Genomic DNA, 15,867 nt, shown 5'->3' with positions numbered 1-15,867 from the left:
GCACCAACTTTAAACTATTTAAGATAAATTTTATTTTTTAAACAAATTCCCTCTAAGAATTATGAAAGTAACCACAGCAGAGATACATGCTCTATCTACCCTAACTCTTTCTGAATATAAGATTAACCCACTTATGGGCCATTTCTACCCAACAATTTTTTTAATTTTTCTCGCTCATCTGCTACTTTACTTGCTTTTTAACTATATCTATCTCTGTGTATGTGTGTAGATATACATTTTATATACTCAATTAACCCCACATTTTTACAGTTGCCCTAATTGTATTTATGCATCATTTATACCAAATGTATTTTTCTATTCCATTTCACTATATCATACATGTATATGCTTTCTTTTGCACTCAAGTGTTCTTAAATTTTATGCAATATGCCTTCTGCCTATCTTCAAGAAAAAGCAGTATATCTAACATTTATAAATAAATTACCGTGCAGCTCTTGCAGCTTTTTTATGCTCTTCACTTGTTATCATTCCAAATTTCTCAGCTCTCATCATAATCCTCTGAAAATAAATAAAGCAATTAATAAGAGATATAAACAAACTGCTAAGATCCATATTCAGGTAAGCCGGGCCGCAGACAAGCTAGCCAGCTAAGTTAGATGGATAATTTGTTACAGATATTCAGCAGCACAAGTGTCCCACTGAATATACTAAACCAAAGTTATCTGAATAACTTTAGTCGTGGTGCTAAATATGCCTGCTAAATTTGTTAATTTAAAACTTAACAAGCTCTATTAAGTCGAAGAAAGAAAAAAAAACCTCAAAAAACTTCAGACAACAGGGTTGTCAAAAATGTGGGAGCATAGCACCCAATCCCACCCCTCACCCCCAAAAGAATTAAACAGAGGGACTCTTAGCAGATTCTAGGCAGAAAGAATCTTAGCCATTGATCAATCACGAACCTAGAGACCATACTCGGGATCCATGTTAGCTGGGTTTTGGAGGGAGTCACTGTTTGTGGCCCCCTAGCCGAGGACTATATCTGTGATAGCTGGACTGAGTTGGGAGGGGGATATGAAAATAGGGGAAAACACCCTTGAGAGTTGCAAATGAAGGCTAATGCCAGCCACAATTCTGATTGAACAGGAAGTCCAAAGGAGCAGGAGGAAAAACTACCAAGCCCTTCTGCTTTAGAAATGGTTGGATAGAAATCGAGAAAACCAATGCTGAAATTACTTCTTACTTAATTTCCTTTCCTCTAATGCAGTCAGATCAGTCCATATAATTAAGTTATGCACACCAATCAGCAGATGGAGACAGAGATCTACAGGCTCACTGATGTCATTTTCTATATATCTTTGTGCTGACACCAGCCTGCCAGTAATTCTGTAAGAAAACAAAACTGTGGACAAACTTAAATACAAGCAACAAATATATAACACCCTTGGTTTCTCTCTTTTTTGTAATAGGACTTCCAGGAGAACAAGGAAACAAAATATAGGAAACAAGACAGATAAACTAGATATTCTGATTTCCTACTAAAATATGTTACTATTATGCCTTACTACCCTCATCTAACTTAACCGACCTAACATAATCCCTCTAAAAGCTCTCCCTACCATCTTTTCCAAATATTCATGCTTATTTTGAATTATCGTTCTCTGTATAACCAGTTAGCTATTTAGCATGTTGTGTTATTTGTTCAAGCTTATCACGGTTTACTTTATTTACTTTCACTTTGTTATTTGTTCTCTGTAAAGCCTGTTGCAGTTTTAGTTTTCTGTGAACCGAGATGATGTTCCCAACGTATCCCAGTATATAAAAACACTTAAATAAATAAAATAAATAAATATTCACCAGAAGGCACAGAAAATAGCCCAATGAGACATCCAGAAGAAACAGCTCTTCAAAAACTGAAATTGCAAATAGCAGCAGCTGTAAAGGGAGGAATCATCGACTGGTGCACCTACACTAGAGGAAAGGAAAATATCAGCTAAGAAATAATTTCACTTTCCTCTGCATCCAGGTAGACCAGTCCATATGATTGGGGTGTATCCAACCTACACATCCATGTACCAATGCTTCTGGAGGCCAGTCCGGAACTTTCATAAGAACTAACCTGGAAGACTGCTATCTTTTGAAGTACTCTGCCTATCATGGGCCAAGGAGGAAACACATATAACATCTTCCCTCTCGGCAACTCCTGCATCAGAGCATCTATACCAGAGGCTCGTGAATCCTTCCTGCAACTGAAGATCCTGAGCAGTTTGGCATTCTTGTTGGATACCATCACATCCAGGTCTAGTTGACTCTACCTGGATAGAAGTTAATCAAAGACATGTGCTGATAAGCCTCCATTCGCCTGGGTCCAGAACATGTCTACTGAGATAACTGGCCTTCACATTTGCTGTATCTGCTATGTGCCTGCAAACTCAGCTCCACTCACAGCAGGAGCTGATCCATCTTGAAGGAAACCTGAGAATTTCAGGTTCTGCCCTGACAATTTATACACCTCACAGCTGTGGCATTTTCAGACATCACCCTGACCACATGTCCTACCAACTGAAGTACGAATTCGAGAAGCGTTAACCAAACAGCATGGGCCTTCAGTTGCCTGTTTGACCAACTCACTGACTCAGGGGACAACTCTTGACAGCAAGCGTCCCAACCAGCAGACTCATATGTCCATGGTCACTTTGATACAGATAGACGGCACCAAATCCATCCCCTTGTCCAAGTGCTTGCAATCCAACCACTATTGCAAGCTCCGTCTGGCCACTTCCAGAAGAGGCATATGTACCGAATAACCCTGGAAACGAGGATCCCACCTAGAAAGCAAGGCCCTCTGAAGCAGACGCTTGTTTGCTCTCATCAATGGCACCGAATCCAAGGCCGCCATGATGAATCCCAGAATTTGCAGATACAACCAAAAGTATGGATTTCTGACCATCCTTAATGTCCAGATCTGATCTCCCAAATTTTGGACACATTCCGGTAGATCTATCAGCTTATCAAACCAAGCTCCCAGATAAACCAGGTTCTGGGACAGCCGAAGATTGCTCTTGGAGAAACTGATAATCCAGCCCAGTCCTGTAGTAAATGAATCACCCTTAGAGATGCAGTCTCACTTTTCTGCAGGGACTTTCCCTTAATCAACCAATTGTCCAGCTATGCATGTACAAAAATTCCCTCTTTTCATGACTCTGGAGAATGTCTTTGGAGCCATGGCCAGCCCAAAGGGCATGGCCTGAAAATGAAAATAGCGACACCACCACAAAATGAAGGAACCGTTGGTGCTCTGGTCGGGTAAGAACGTGAAGATATGCTTCTAAAGAGGTCAGGAACTCTCCTTTCTATACCACCATTATCACAGACTGTAAGGTTTCCATCCTGAAGTGCACCACTTTTGGAATTGGTTGACATGCTTGAGGTCTAGAATAGGGTGAAATGGCCCTCCTTTCTCTTTAAGCTACAAAGCATATGGAGAGGCACCCTTGTCCTTCTTGACCTGCTGGAACAGAATGAAAGCCTTTAGTTTGAGAAGCTCTGTAGGGTAGACTGCACCACTTCCCTCTTTTCTGTGGAATGACAAATAAAAAAATCTTAAAAACATTGGAAACTGGCCATGTAAATTCTAGGATGTAACCATGTCTTAGAATTACTAGGACCCACTGGTCAATTGTAATCTTTGCCCATTTCTGATAAAACCAAAAGACAAATGACCGCTTATGTTTGGTACTTGAGACAGGGCCCCCATTCATTCTAGAAATTCTGGAGGAGCTGGCACCAGTTGATCCATCTTTCCTACTCTTCTTGGAGTGAAAGGACTGGAACCAGGAATATGTACAAGATCACTGCTCAGAAGATCCCTAGCCGATGAAATCTCCTGGAGTCTCAAGGCAGCTATAGAAGGAGAAAGAATGGAAAGAAGACTGGGCCTGATCCTCAGGGAGTCTAGGCCCTTACATGTCCCCCACAAACCAAGCCAAACCTTAGTCAACTTCTCCCCAAAGAGAAAATGCCCTTAAAGAATATCTCCAAGTCCAATTTGATTAAGTTAGCATCTGCTGAACAATTGCACATCCAGAGAAGCTGACGAGCCGCTATTATGGAGGCCATTTTGAACAAGAGCGAACCAAATCATATCCAGAATCTGCCAGAAACACCATTTCTGGCTGCAGAGATGAGGAGTCCTTCCTAACTCTTTGTACTAGATGAAGTCCAGAATGCATGACTATGCAACAGCAAATCTGAAGAGTCGATGACACCGCCTCAAAGGCTTGCTTAAGCATCTCCTCTATCTTCCTATCCTGGGCAACCCCTTTTTGCCACCGTCAATGATAGACTCTTCACGGCGTGACAGTATGTGCAGTAGATCTGCCGGCTACATTCAGTGGGATCCATGGAAAAGCAGAATGGTTCTTCTTAAATTGACAGCGTGCATATAAAATGTTCTTACAGTGACGAATATACCCTTATTTGGACAGATATCCTGCTCCTTTGATGACAGCGAGTAGATTCAAAATGGCGCCTTGGTGACATATATACCTATATTTGGACAGTGTATTTTGGTCCTGTCTCATCACTTCCGGCTGTCAATCCTAACATTTGGCAGTATTCTGTTCTTTAAATATCAGCATCTCCTTCTTATCGCCGTCAATGATAGACCTCTCACGGCGGGGCCGCAGGCAGCTTTTTAGCATTGTGCAAGTAAGCTTTTTCACTGTTCAGGTATTGTAAGAACTATCCTATTTTTATGACATGTCTTATGGGCAACTTGTGTTCTTTCTACAGTGTTCATTGAGAAATGTGGTCGAAGTGACATAAAAACTGTTTTGAAGTAAGTGTCCTCAGATACCGGTGCCATTCCGATGTTCTATTTTAGGGTCTAATGATATACACTTTTCTTAAGTTCACAGTCAAGTTTCACCAAGTCCGGCTCTTTGTTTCTACGTGGACTGCATCGTTCGCCAATACTAGTGAAATTTGGACTAGAAGGCGATTCGATAAATTTATAAGATAAGTGCTCTCATTGTTGTTAACTTCATTTTTGATGAATCCCTCAAATACTGTTTAGCTTCTATTGGAAGCATTGTCAAATCATTCTTAGTGACCAATGATTAAAAAGGCCTAACACTCCCCAGAGCTTCATGAGTCTGTAGCTATTCGGGCACGTTATAGGAGGTCACTTTGAATTTACAATTTATTGACCCGCATATATTTAGCAGGAGATAGAATACTGGCAGGCTGGTGTCAGCACAGTAGTTAATGACAGAGAGAGTCTGTTGATCTGTCTTCATCTACTGGTTGGTGTGCATAATCCAATCGTATGGACTAGTCTTTTTGGATGCAGAGAAAAATAAAAATATTTAAGGTGATACCTTTTAATTGGATTAATTTGTTGCCGGAGGGTGTGGTGAAAGCTGTTGGTCTAGCTGGGTTTAAAACAGGTTTAGGCAAGTTCCTGGAAGAAAACTTCATAAACCATTATTAATGTGGACTTGGGAAAATCTACTGTTTATCCCTGGAATAAGCAGCATTGAATCTATCGACCTTCTGGGATTCTGCCAGATACTTGTAACATGGATTGTCCACTGTTGGAAACAGGATATTGGGCTTGATAGACCTTTGGTCTGATCTAGTATGGCAAATCTTATGTTCTTATATTATTTGACTAGTTTTCAAGAACTTATAGTCTTCCTCAAGTCAGACTATTAGCTTTCAAAAGCTAGTCAAGAAGTGTATTGAGTTAGTTTAATAAAAAGGTATCACCTTAAATAATTTTTTTTGTTTTTATTAGTTAACCTTTATTTCTGTGCATTCAATTGGACCAACAAGGCAATCACACTGCAAAATGTTCGTTATTTAATTATTTCCCCGTGAGGAAATGATTAAATAATGTGTAGCCAAGATCCTACACTTGGAGATTAGCTAATAAGCTAACACATGATATTGTCAAGGTCCATAAAATGTAGATTAATATGGTTCAGCCACTTGCTCATGTTAATGGCACCATTTAGAAGTTTACAGCACAAATAAGGATGGAGAAGCGATTCTGTACACGCAATGGGGAAACCACAATATATATGGAAGTGTAGTGCCAAGATGCGTGTGGATCCTTAAACTTCAAAAGATGAATCAATCAATAGAACAGGTGCCAAGTGCATCAATCTTTAATAAGAGGAGGTATGTAGATGAAATACAAGTAGGTCCCCTGACATGGACCATGTTTCGCCACTCCAGTTGCATTGGGAGGGACAGAAGCCCAAAACTAGTAATTTAAGCATGTGACATAAGAAATAATATAGCCTGGCATCTCCAGGTTGCATGTGAAGAAGTCCAGGTAACTTAAAATACCACTATTCATCCCCAAAGTCTCAAACAGAAAAAAGGAATTCAGAGGGTTAATACTAGAACCTGCGGGATTGCAAAACAACAAAGCTTAGAGCATCTTACAGCAACATATCTAAGTGTATACAGAAGAAAGAGTGAGAAATTACTACTTACCTGATAATTTCCTTTTCCTTAAGGTGGATAGATGGATTATGCACCTCTACCAGCAGATGGAGACTGAGGAAGCCGATGTCACAATATATATAGAGTCCTGCTACAACATCGGCCTGCCATGGGCTCCCCAGCCTGGGGTGAACACACCCATGATCAGGACAGTTTGGACCTGAGTAATCTGGAAGAATATCCCCCATTGCAGGTTGGAAGTTTCCTGCCACCAGGACTAGGATGAGACGAGAGTCCCAGTTTTCTTTAGAATTAAGAAGTACCGGAAGTAAAATCCCTGCCCTCTCTGCCATGGTGGAACAGGCTCAAACACTCTGGCTGTTAAGAGGGAGGGTGGCTTCGACAAGAAGCACTTTGATGTGTGACTGGTCTCCAAAATGGACTCGGGGGCGGGGGAATTTGGAGGGGCACTCAACACGTTTAATTTGTACTCTTTGTGAATGATGGCGAGGTCCCACTGGTCTTTGGTTATACGAGGCCACTGGTTCATGTAGAACCGCAGCCTGCCCCTGGACCAGAAGGTCCATCACTGTGGGTACGGAGGTGATGGCTACATTCCCTTCGATCCAGTAAAGATTCCATCCCTAGAGTTGACTGAGGTGCCATTTTGGATTTTGGGGAACTTTGTTGCCTTGGACGGCTATGATGGATCTATTGCTATTGATGGGACCAAGGTGGTGAAGGATAGTATCTCCTCGGATGTAAGTGAGACTTCCTGAGCCCAGACCTCATAGGCCTCCTGGATGAGGACGGGTCTTGAGTACTAGTAGAGAGCTATAGGAGTGTCGCAGAGTAATTACAAATTTGAGCCACTGCATCCATCTTATCTCTGAAGAGCTTTTCTTCTGTGCAAAGCACGTCAGCAAGTCATTCCTGCACTTCTTGACAGAGATCCAAGGCACGTAGCCAGGCGAGTCTGTAAGTACTGATCCTTGCAGCAGAACCCCTTGATGTTGCCTCAAAAACATTGTAGGTCAATCAGAGCCTGTGTAAATCGCTTAGATCTCATGCACAAAGCGATTACAAATTTTAACAAAGAAACATTCTAGACCCTTGTACACCAGCGACCAGAGGGTTTCTTTCCTGCTGCTGTTGAGGTAACTGCTCATCCATGTTGTGTAACTGCTTCAAGATATCCAGCATATGCTGGCCCATGAAAAGCTGGTAGGCTGTTATGTGGGCGATAAGCATAGCACCCAGAAATGCTTTCCTACAAAGAGCATTCATGGCCTTCTGATTCTTCCCTGGGGGAGCCAAGGAATGGATCAGAGTATGTTTGGCCTTCTTGAGAGAGGATTTGACTACGACTAAGTAGTGTAGCCGCTGCAGCTTGTCGAATCGGGAGACTTCTGGACGAAATATATTGTGTCTGCTTTCCTATTCATGGGAGGGACTGAGAGGGTTTCACACATCCTCATCAGCAGCTCCATACGGATCTCATGCACTGGGACTGCCATGATCTCCTTAGGAGGCTCCATATACTAAAGGATATCCAGCATCTTGTGCTGGGTATCCTCCTCTGTCTGCAAATTAAATGGGATGGCCTTGGCCATCAACCTAAAAAAGCCTGCAAAAGAGGTCTTCCAAGGGAGACTTCAGTCTGCCATCAGGAGGAGACAGATCAGAGGGGAGGAAAACAGATGTGCTTGGGATATGAATCACCTGAGGAATAGTCTCAAGAGTTATAAGGGCTCTTGTCCTCGTTCTTATAGAAGGGGACGGGTCCCGAGGAGCTCAGTCCCCAGCCAGCATTATGGAACAGACTTGACGGTCCATGGGGGCCTGGACCTAAGGTAGCCTCCATCACTGGGGGGAGCTTCCTTCTCAGAGGAACCAGGGATGACCACCAGAGAGTTCGGTGGCAGCCTCGATGTCCTGATGCCAACCCGGACACAGGCACTAGTGAAAGTGTTGGTAGCACTGATATGTACATGCAGGGATTCAAGCAGTGGCTCGAGGAGGGACAGTGCTGGGCTAGGTGCTGTTTGAGCTCTGACGCTGAAGCCCTACAGCACCTGCTCCATGGCCTGATGCATGTGCTTCTCTAGCTCTTCCTTTAAGATCACCAACGCCAAGACTGACTGGGATCCAGGAGGTGTGGCCAGATTCTCTTCAGAGCTAGGAGGATCGGTGGCGGACATCAAAACAACTGGAGGCTGTAGTGAACACTCCTGGGAACTGTGGAGGATTGATGCGGCTCACCATGGGGTCGTTTTTGTGACATCCCCATGTATCAATGAGAACTGATGCCAATGCTTCTTTGGATTCCCTCAATGCTCGGCTCAGACCAATGTCCAAAAAATGTAGAAGACAGTCAAAGCAGGTTTTGTGTTGAGCAGGAGAAGAGGGTCCAAGACCCTTTTTTTTTTTAGCAAATCTCCTCCGTTTCAGACCATACGAATTTCTGGTGGAAGGCTTTCTGGAAGCCAAGAGGACATGAGAGACATCCTCTGAAAGATCAAGAGGATGCAAGATCAGCCTCTCAACATCCAAGCTAGGGCTTGAAGGCTGAGATGATGCAACCTGCCTTGATCCTGAGTGATAAGAGTTGGGGGAAGTCTCCAACCTTAGCAATTTCCTGATAGGCATCTCCCGAAGGAGCATAAATCAAACCTGTCTCCTGCAATGAGAATAAACTTCCACAAAATCTTTGTGATCAGAAGAACTGGAGGTTATGCATTCAGAAATTTCTGGACCCAAAGAAAGGCAAAAGTGTCCGAGGTTAGCTTGTCGCGTGCATGGAACAACGACCTCAACATGTGCCAAGCTGATGTCTGCTGACTGCTGAATATCTGCCACAATGGCCATCAGAGCGACAGCTCATTGCTGCAAGAGGAAAGCCTTGGTCTGAGTCAAGTCTAGCAGAGCTCCTATGAATTCAAATTTGTCTGACAGGCTGAGATGAGACTTTGGGTATTTGATGACGAACCCTAGCAACTTCAATATCGGATGGTGACACATACTGACTCTTCGGCTTGTAGGGAATATTCCAATTCTTGCTAACAGGACAAGCAACAAAGATGGACTTCTCTGTTGTCAGTAAAAATGGACCTTGGCATGTTTGGCTATCTATCGTCAAATGCAGAGATAAGAGAGATTTTGCACTTGCTATGTGCATGACCAGCTTGAAAGATTTATAGGCCATCCCAGACTAGCTAGAGTCAGTGAGGCCCAGAGAAACCTAAGGACAATTGAAGCTGTGTGAATCTGCACAGCCAGAGCACTAGAGGCCTCTTTTTATGACTCTAGGACAATCCGAAAACAGGACTTATCTGTGCAGTGTAAGGTGTGAACAGCTAGCAGTCATTAAGCTGATTGCTTGCTGAACCTGGAGAAGAAACAAAGGACAGGTAAAAAAAGCGCAAAATCAACAGATTAAAAGCCTTAAATATGCATTCACCTGACTATGCATGAAGCTGCTGAATTATACATAGGTAAGCCCTTAAAAGCAGTGGGGTACAAGCACTAGGGCAGTGATGGCCAACCTTTTGAGCTCGGTGTATCAAAATTCGTAAAAAAAAAACCGAGCATAACTCGGGTGGTGTGTCACTTCTAGAAAAATCCATAATTTTGTGATATCTGTAGCTCTAATAACAAAAAGTTAAAATTTTAATATATGTACTGTATTTATTAATAAAGCAAAAACAAACAATTCTTTACCTTACCTGCTTAGTGACTTTTTTGTTGCTGAATTTCACTGGCTAAATCTTCAGCTGAAGTTTGGGATTTCGTACAATTCAAGCCCAAGCAAGTGCTACTATCGTCATCTGTCAGTTGGTTTCTTTTATTGGTTTTAATATTATTTAACGCTGAGAATAAGGTCTCACAAAAGTACGTAGAGAGAAAAATTGTGAGTAAAGCCATAGCTAGGTTTTTCAGAGTGTTAAAAGTGTCCGGTAATCGGATCCAAGCACTTCAAATTTCCTGTTCGTAGTGGCACTCCTCTTCCAGATTCTCAAGCTTTGACCTCAAGTCGTCAAACACCTGAGCCCAGATGCTGTCTTGAAATTCTGCAAGTTGCATCTCCAAATCATCAATTTGCATCCATTGGAAACCATTTAATTCCAAACTACTGTAGACTATTACATCTGGATACTTAATTATTTTCATTGTCTGTTCCAGGCTTCTAAATTGATTAAATCTTTCACCGAACTGGTCATGTAACGAGTTTAAAATATGCTGGTACTTTATATGCAAGAGCTCCATTTCATTTTGTACAGTTGTACTGGCCTTCTCAAAATACTTTGCTACTTATAAATTTTAGTTTCTACATCTCGCTTGAAAATTTTAAAGTTACTTTCAAAAGCTTTTAAGTATCCAAACATAACGTCAATACTTTTGCCAAAACCTTGTAACTTTAAGTTCAGTTCATTAATATGAACAGAGAGATTTGTAAAAAACATCAGTGTGTTGACCCACTTATGATCACTGAGCTGAGGAAAGTTTCCCAGATCCTTATCCTCAAGAAATACCTTAATTTCTACTAAGCACTCCACAAACCGCTCCAGAACTTTTCCTCGGCTCAGCCATCTCACATTATTGAACATCAGCAGTCCACTGTAGGTTGAATCAACTTCCAGTAAAAGTGCAGAAAATTCTCGCTTGTGATGGGGTCGAGCAGCTATTAAATTCACTATTTTTGTTACAACTGACATTAAGTCATTTAATTCGGTGAATCCTGCCTTGGCACATAACACCTCCTGATGGATAATACAATGAAAACGCACAAGTGGATGTCCAATAGCTTCCATAAACAATTTTACAAATCCCACTTTTTTCCCCACCATGTTGGGTGCCCCCCATCTGTTGTCACTGACACAATTTTAGAGATATCAATGCTTAGGTCACGGAATGTTTGTATAACAACCTTACATATTTCGCTTCCTGATGTACTTACTGGCACTGATTCTAACTTTATCAACTCTTCTCTCATTGTGAGATCATCAGAATATCGACCAATAATGGCCAACTGAACATTTGATGTGACATCAGTAGTTTCATCAAGAGAGATCGAGAAATATTTACAATTATTTAAGTCTCTTTTTAATTGATGCTGTATGTTTGTGTTCAGTCTCATTATTCTGTCTTTCATGACATTTCTACTGAGTGGTAACTCAGATATTCGCTTAATAATTGCATCTTTATTCTGCATATCGTGCAATAGAACTGGTGCACATCTTAGAAGAGTTTCTTTAATAAATTCTCCTTCACTGAGGGCTTTTCCATGCTGAGCTATGGAGTGATCAATGCTGAAACTTGCAGATGTTAAATTTGTAGAGCCTCTTACAAATTTAAGGATGGAGTTTGATTGGCTCTTACAGAGGTGCTGCTGCCTGGAAATGTATTCCTTCCTTTCATCCTCACTTTTTTTTCAATAGCTGGGAATGATTAGTTTCAAAATGTCTATTTATATTCCACGTTCTGCTTACTACCGTTTCATTACACAGTACGCAAAATGATCTGCCGTTTCTGTCAATAATGCCATACATCTCGGTCCATATCTCCTGAAAGGGTCGGCTACTGCTACTACCACTTCCTTTATTTAATCTAGTTTTTTTTTTTTTGGGAGGGGGGTTCTCCATCAGGGGGGCGGTGACAGGAGATAGCCTGTTAGCCCTGCAGGCAATTAGGGGTTAACTAGACTAGAGTCTCAGAGGAGGTGTTCCCTTCCCCCAGAATTGCTGAGCAGTAACTGTGTTGGGGTACAGTGGTAGCACAGTGAGGTGTTGGCAGGGTTAACTGTCTCTGATGGGGTGTTCTCTTCCCCCAGTATTGCTGAGCAGTAATTGTGGTGGGTACACTGGCAGCACGGTAGATTTTGGTACCTGCTTTAAGATAATGGCATGTGTGTAAGGAGCACAAACACCTGAGATGACTCTCCTATCTCTCAGAAGCCATCTGCCACTTACAGGGCAAATGTTCCAGTGTTTCCAGCTGCCTGGGTGCAAGTCTGCGGATGGGAGCTCTGGCTTCACTGCCTTCACTAACGGAGATAAGATGGCGCCGTTCGTGCCGCACTCTCAGTAGGAGGGTTACCCCGCCTCCGGATGTTGACACTGTCTGCTTGCTGCTCTGGCTTCACTACCTGACAGCATCTGGAGGCGAGGTAACTCTCCTACTGAGAGCGCGGCACGAACGGCGCCATCTTACCTCCATTAGTGAATGGCCCAAAAAACAACAATGTAGGCGATCTAAAAAAGCCATGAGCAAAATAAGAAGGTAGATGCCAAGAGGTGTCTTTTTCAAAATCTTTAAAGGCTGGAGACTTATCACTACGAGCGGAGACGGGGCATGCCGACCTGCAGCACACACGTATTAGGCACCATTAAGCGTATGGAGCCATCAAGCATTATGAGCCACTGTTTTCATTATAAGATATGTTTGTGCCGCAGATCGCATGTGATTACAAAAATTATACAAGAATAATTGCTAAATTCATTTGAATCTTGATTATTCTTCCATAAGCCCGAGGCAGCCACTGGGAAGTGGCAAAACTCTGCCAGAGTCGGGCAGTTTTGCTATTTTGTTACGTCTCCAGCCATTAAAGATTTTGAAAGAGACACTTCTTGGCATCTATCTCCGTTAGTGAAGGGAACTGTGCCGCATGTGCCAGCAAAAACGTCTCGGCGTGTCACCTCTGACACATGTGTCATAGGTTAGCCATCACTGCTCTAGGGTCATGGTCGTTCAATCATTGCCCATTCAAAGAGGAAGATGACCCATCCAAGTGCTGCTGCCTCCTTCCTGCTACAGGTATCAGAGATTGGAGAGCTTAACAGCCTGTTGCCTCAGTAACCAGGCTGTCCTCTCTACCTATGCACCTAGGATGTGAGAAGGGAGAAACACCAGACTGAGGACCCAGAAAGTGTGTGTTGCTGCATTATCCCACGTGGGTGAGAAACTGTGGGCTCCAAACCTGTTTTAATGGGTTATAAAGTTAAGCAGAGTTGCTTACCTGTAACAGGTGTTCTCCTAGGACAGTAGGATGTTAGTCATCACACATGGGTGACATCATCGGATGGAGCATGGCACGGAAAAATTATGTTAAAATTTCTAGAAACTTTGACTGGCACACTGAAAATGCCCAGCATGTCACTATCCATGTGGGGTCCCTCTTCAGTTGTGTAACATAGAATTACGAAAAAATAAAACAAACATAAAACAGAACTCTGCGGGGTGGCAGATGGGTTTTGTGAGGACTAACATCCTGCTGTTCTAGGAGAACACTTGTTACAGGTAAGCAACTCTGCTTTCTCCTAGGACAAACAGGATGGTAGTCCTCACACATGGGTGAATCCTTAGCTACTGGCCATTCCGAACAACAAGCAAGACTAACAGGTACCTAACTATGTGTCAATGGGCATAACACAGGTGCCATTAGAAACAGAGAGAGACAGCTTGGACCCGAACAATGGGCTGAAGGTAGGAAGAGTTGGGTTTTACAGCTGGAAGAGATACCAGAGGACAGACTGACCGAAGCTGCTACTCTGTCGGCCATCCCTATCCAGACAGTAGTGAGAGGCAAAGGTGTGGAGAGAATTCCACATTACAGCCTTGCAGATTTCGTCCATGGGGACCGCTCTCAGGTGGGCCACTGAAGGTGCCATAGCTCTGACAGAATGAGCCTTGACATGTCCTCCAAGCTGTAGTCCCAACGAGTATAACAGAAGGAGATGCAATTTGTCAGCCAGCTGGACAGGTTCTGCTTAGCAACTGCAACTCCTAATCTATTCTTGTCAAAAGAGATGAAGAGATATGTAGACTGCCTATGGTCTTCCGTTCGCTCCAAGTGGAAGGCTAAGGCTCTCTTGCAATCCAAACTGTGCAGAGCCCATTTGCCCTGGTGCAAATGAGGTCTGGGAAAAAAAGGTGGGCAGGATGATTGACTGGTTAAGATGGAAATCAGTCACCACAGTAAGCAGGAACTTAGGGTGCGCGTGCAGAACCAACCTATCATGAAAGAACTTTATGTAGGGTGGATATATCACTAAGGCCTGAAGCTCAATGACTCTATGCACTGATGTGACCGCAACCAAAAATATGACCTTCCAGGTTGGTACTTGAGGTCACAAGAATGCAGCAGCTCAAAAGAAGCTTTCATGAGCTTGTCAGCCTCTGGGAACTGCAAACTCTTGCTGGAGCAGGCTGAAGCACTCTGCTCCTTGATTCTTCTTGAAAGCAATGCCTTTAAAACCACTGTGGTTTATTAGGACATATCAAAGACCTATCAAAAAAAAAAAAAAACAAACCAAAACAGGTCACCTATAAAACATCTCAAAAGTTGACCTACAATGTAGAGATTACTTACCTGATAATCTCGTTTTCCTTAGTGTATGCAGATGGACTCAAAACAAGTGGGTATAGTGTGCTCGTGCTAGCAGTTGGAGACGGATCTGACGTCAGCACGGGTACATATACCCCCGCAGGAAGTGCAGCAATTCAGTAATCTTCCTTGCAAAAGCTGTAGCTGACCGATCGATTAAGGAACACAATTACCCTGACCGATTGATAGTAGCTGGAGAGCGCCAGTGTTCTCAACTGGAAGGCGTCGACACCCGGCAGGGTGGATGGCCTACTATTAGAAAACATGGCTTACCGTGAGTCGGTAAATCCCCATGTATACCGGCAGCCGGGCGGGATGCTGAGTCCATCTGCATACACTAAGGAAAACGAGATTATCAGGTAAGTAATCTCTACATTTCCTAGCATGTAGCAGATGGACTCAAAACAAGTGGGATGTACAAAAGCTATTCTCGGACTGGGCGGGAGGCTGCCCGAGGACCGTTTAGGATTGCCCTCGCAAATGCTGTGTCCTCCCTGGCCTGGACGTCCAGACGGTAGAATCTGGAGAAGGTATGGAGGGAGGACCACGTCGCCGCTTTATATATCTCTGCAGGCGACAGCAGTTTAGCTTCTGCCCAAGAGGCCGATTGTGCTCTGGTAGAATGAGCCTTGACCTGTAGAGGCGGTGGTTTTCCCGCCTCTATGTAGGCTGCCTTGATAACTTCTTTAATCCAGCGGGCGATGGTTGGCCGTGAGGCCGCTTCCCCTTGCTTCTTCCCGCTGTGCAGGACGAACAGGTGGTCCCGTCTTTCGTATTGCTTCTGACATTTCCAGGTATCTGGACAGCAGTCTGCCGATATTGAGATGGTGTAGCATTCGACCTTCCTCCGACTTCTTCAAACCTTCTGTGGTAGGCAAGGATATGGTTTGGTTGAGGTGAAAGTGTGAGACCACTTTGGGTAAAAAGGATGGAACCGGGCGAAGATGGATAGCCTCTGGAGTGATTCTGAGAAAGGGATCACGACAGGATAGTGCTTGTAGCTCTGAGATGCGGCGTGCTGAACACAAAGCCAGCAAGAACACCATCTTCAAGGTTAACAAACGGAGGGA

At 43.3% G+C, this 15,867-nt stretch overlaps 1 protein-coding gene across 5 annotated transcripts in view; it reads right to left on the bottom strand.

Annotated features, from left to right (window-relative positions):
• Positions 1–15,867, bottom strand: part of LOC115093775 (SAP domain-containing ribonucleoprotein-like) — a 402,230-nt gene that overhangs the window by 182,561 nt on the left and 203,802 nt on the right. For all 5 annotated transcript variants that reach the window (XM_029606019.1, XM_029606015.1, XM_029606018.1 and 2 more), the window contains one exon: positions 446–519. In XM_029606019.1, the coding sequence (XP_029461879.1) occupies positions 446–519 (74 nt within the window). The remainder of the gene's footprint in view (positions 1–445; positions 520–15,867) is intronic.

This window comes from Rhinatrema bivittatum, chromosome 6 (genome assembly GCF_901001135.1).
Source record: "Rhinatrema bivittatum chromosome 6, aRhiBiv1.1, whole genome shotgun sequence".
Taxonomy (NCBI): Eukaryota; Metazoa; Chordata; class Amphibia; order Gymnophiona; family Rhinatrematidae; genus Rhinatrema; species Rhinatrema bivittatum.
Note: the sequence above shows the minus strand (reverse complement) of the source record. Positions and strands in the feature narration are given on the sequence as shown.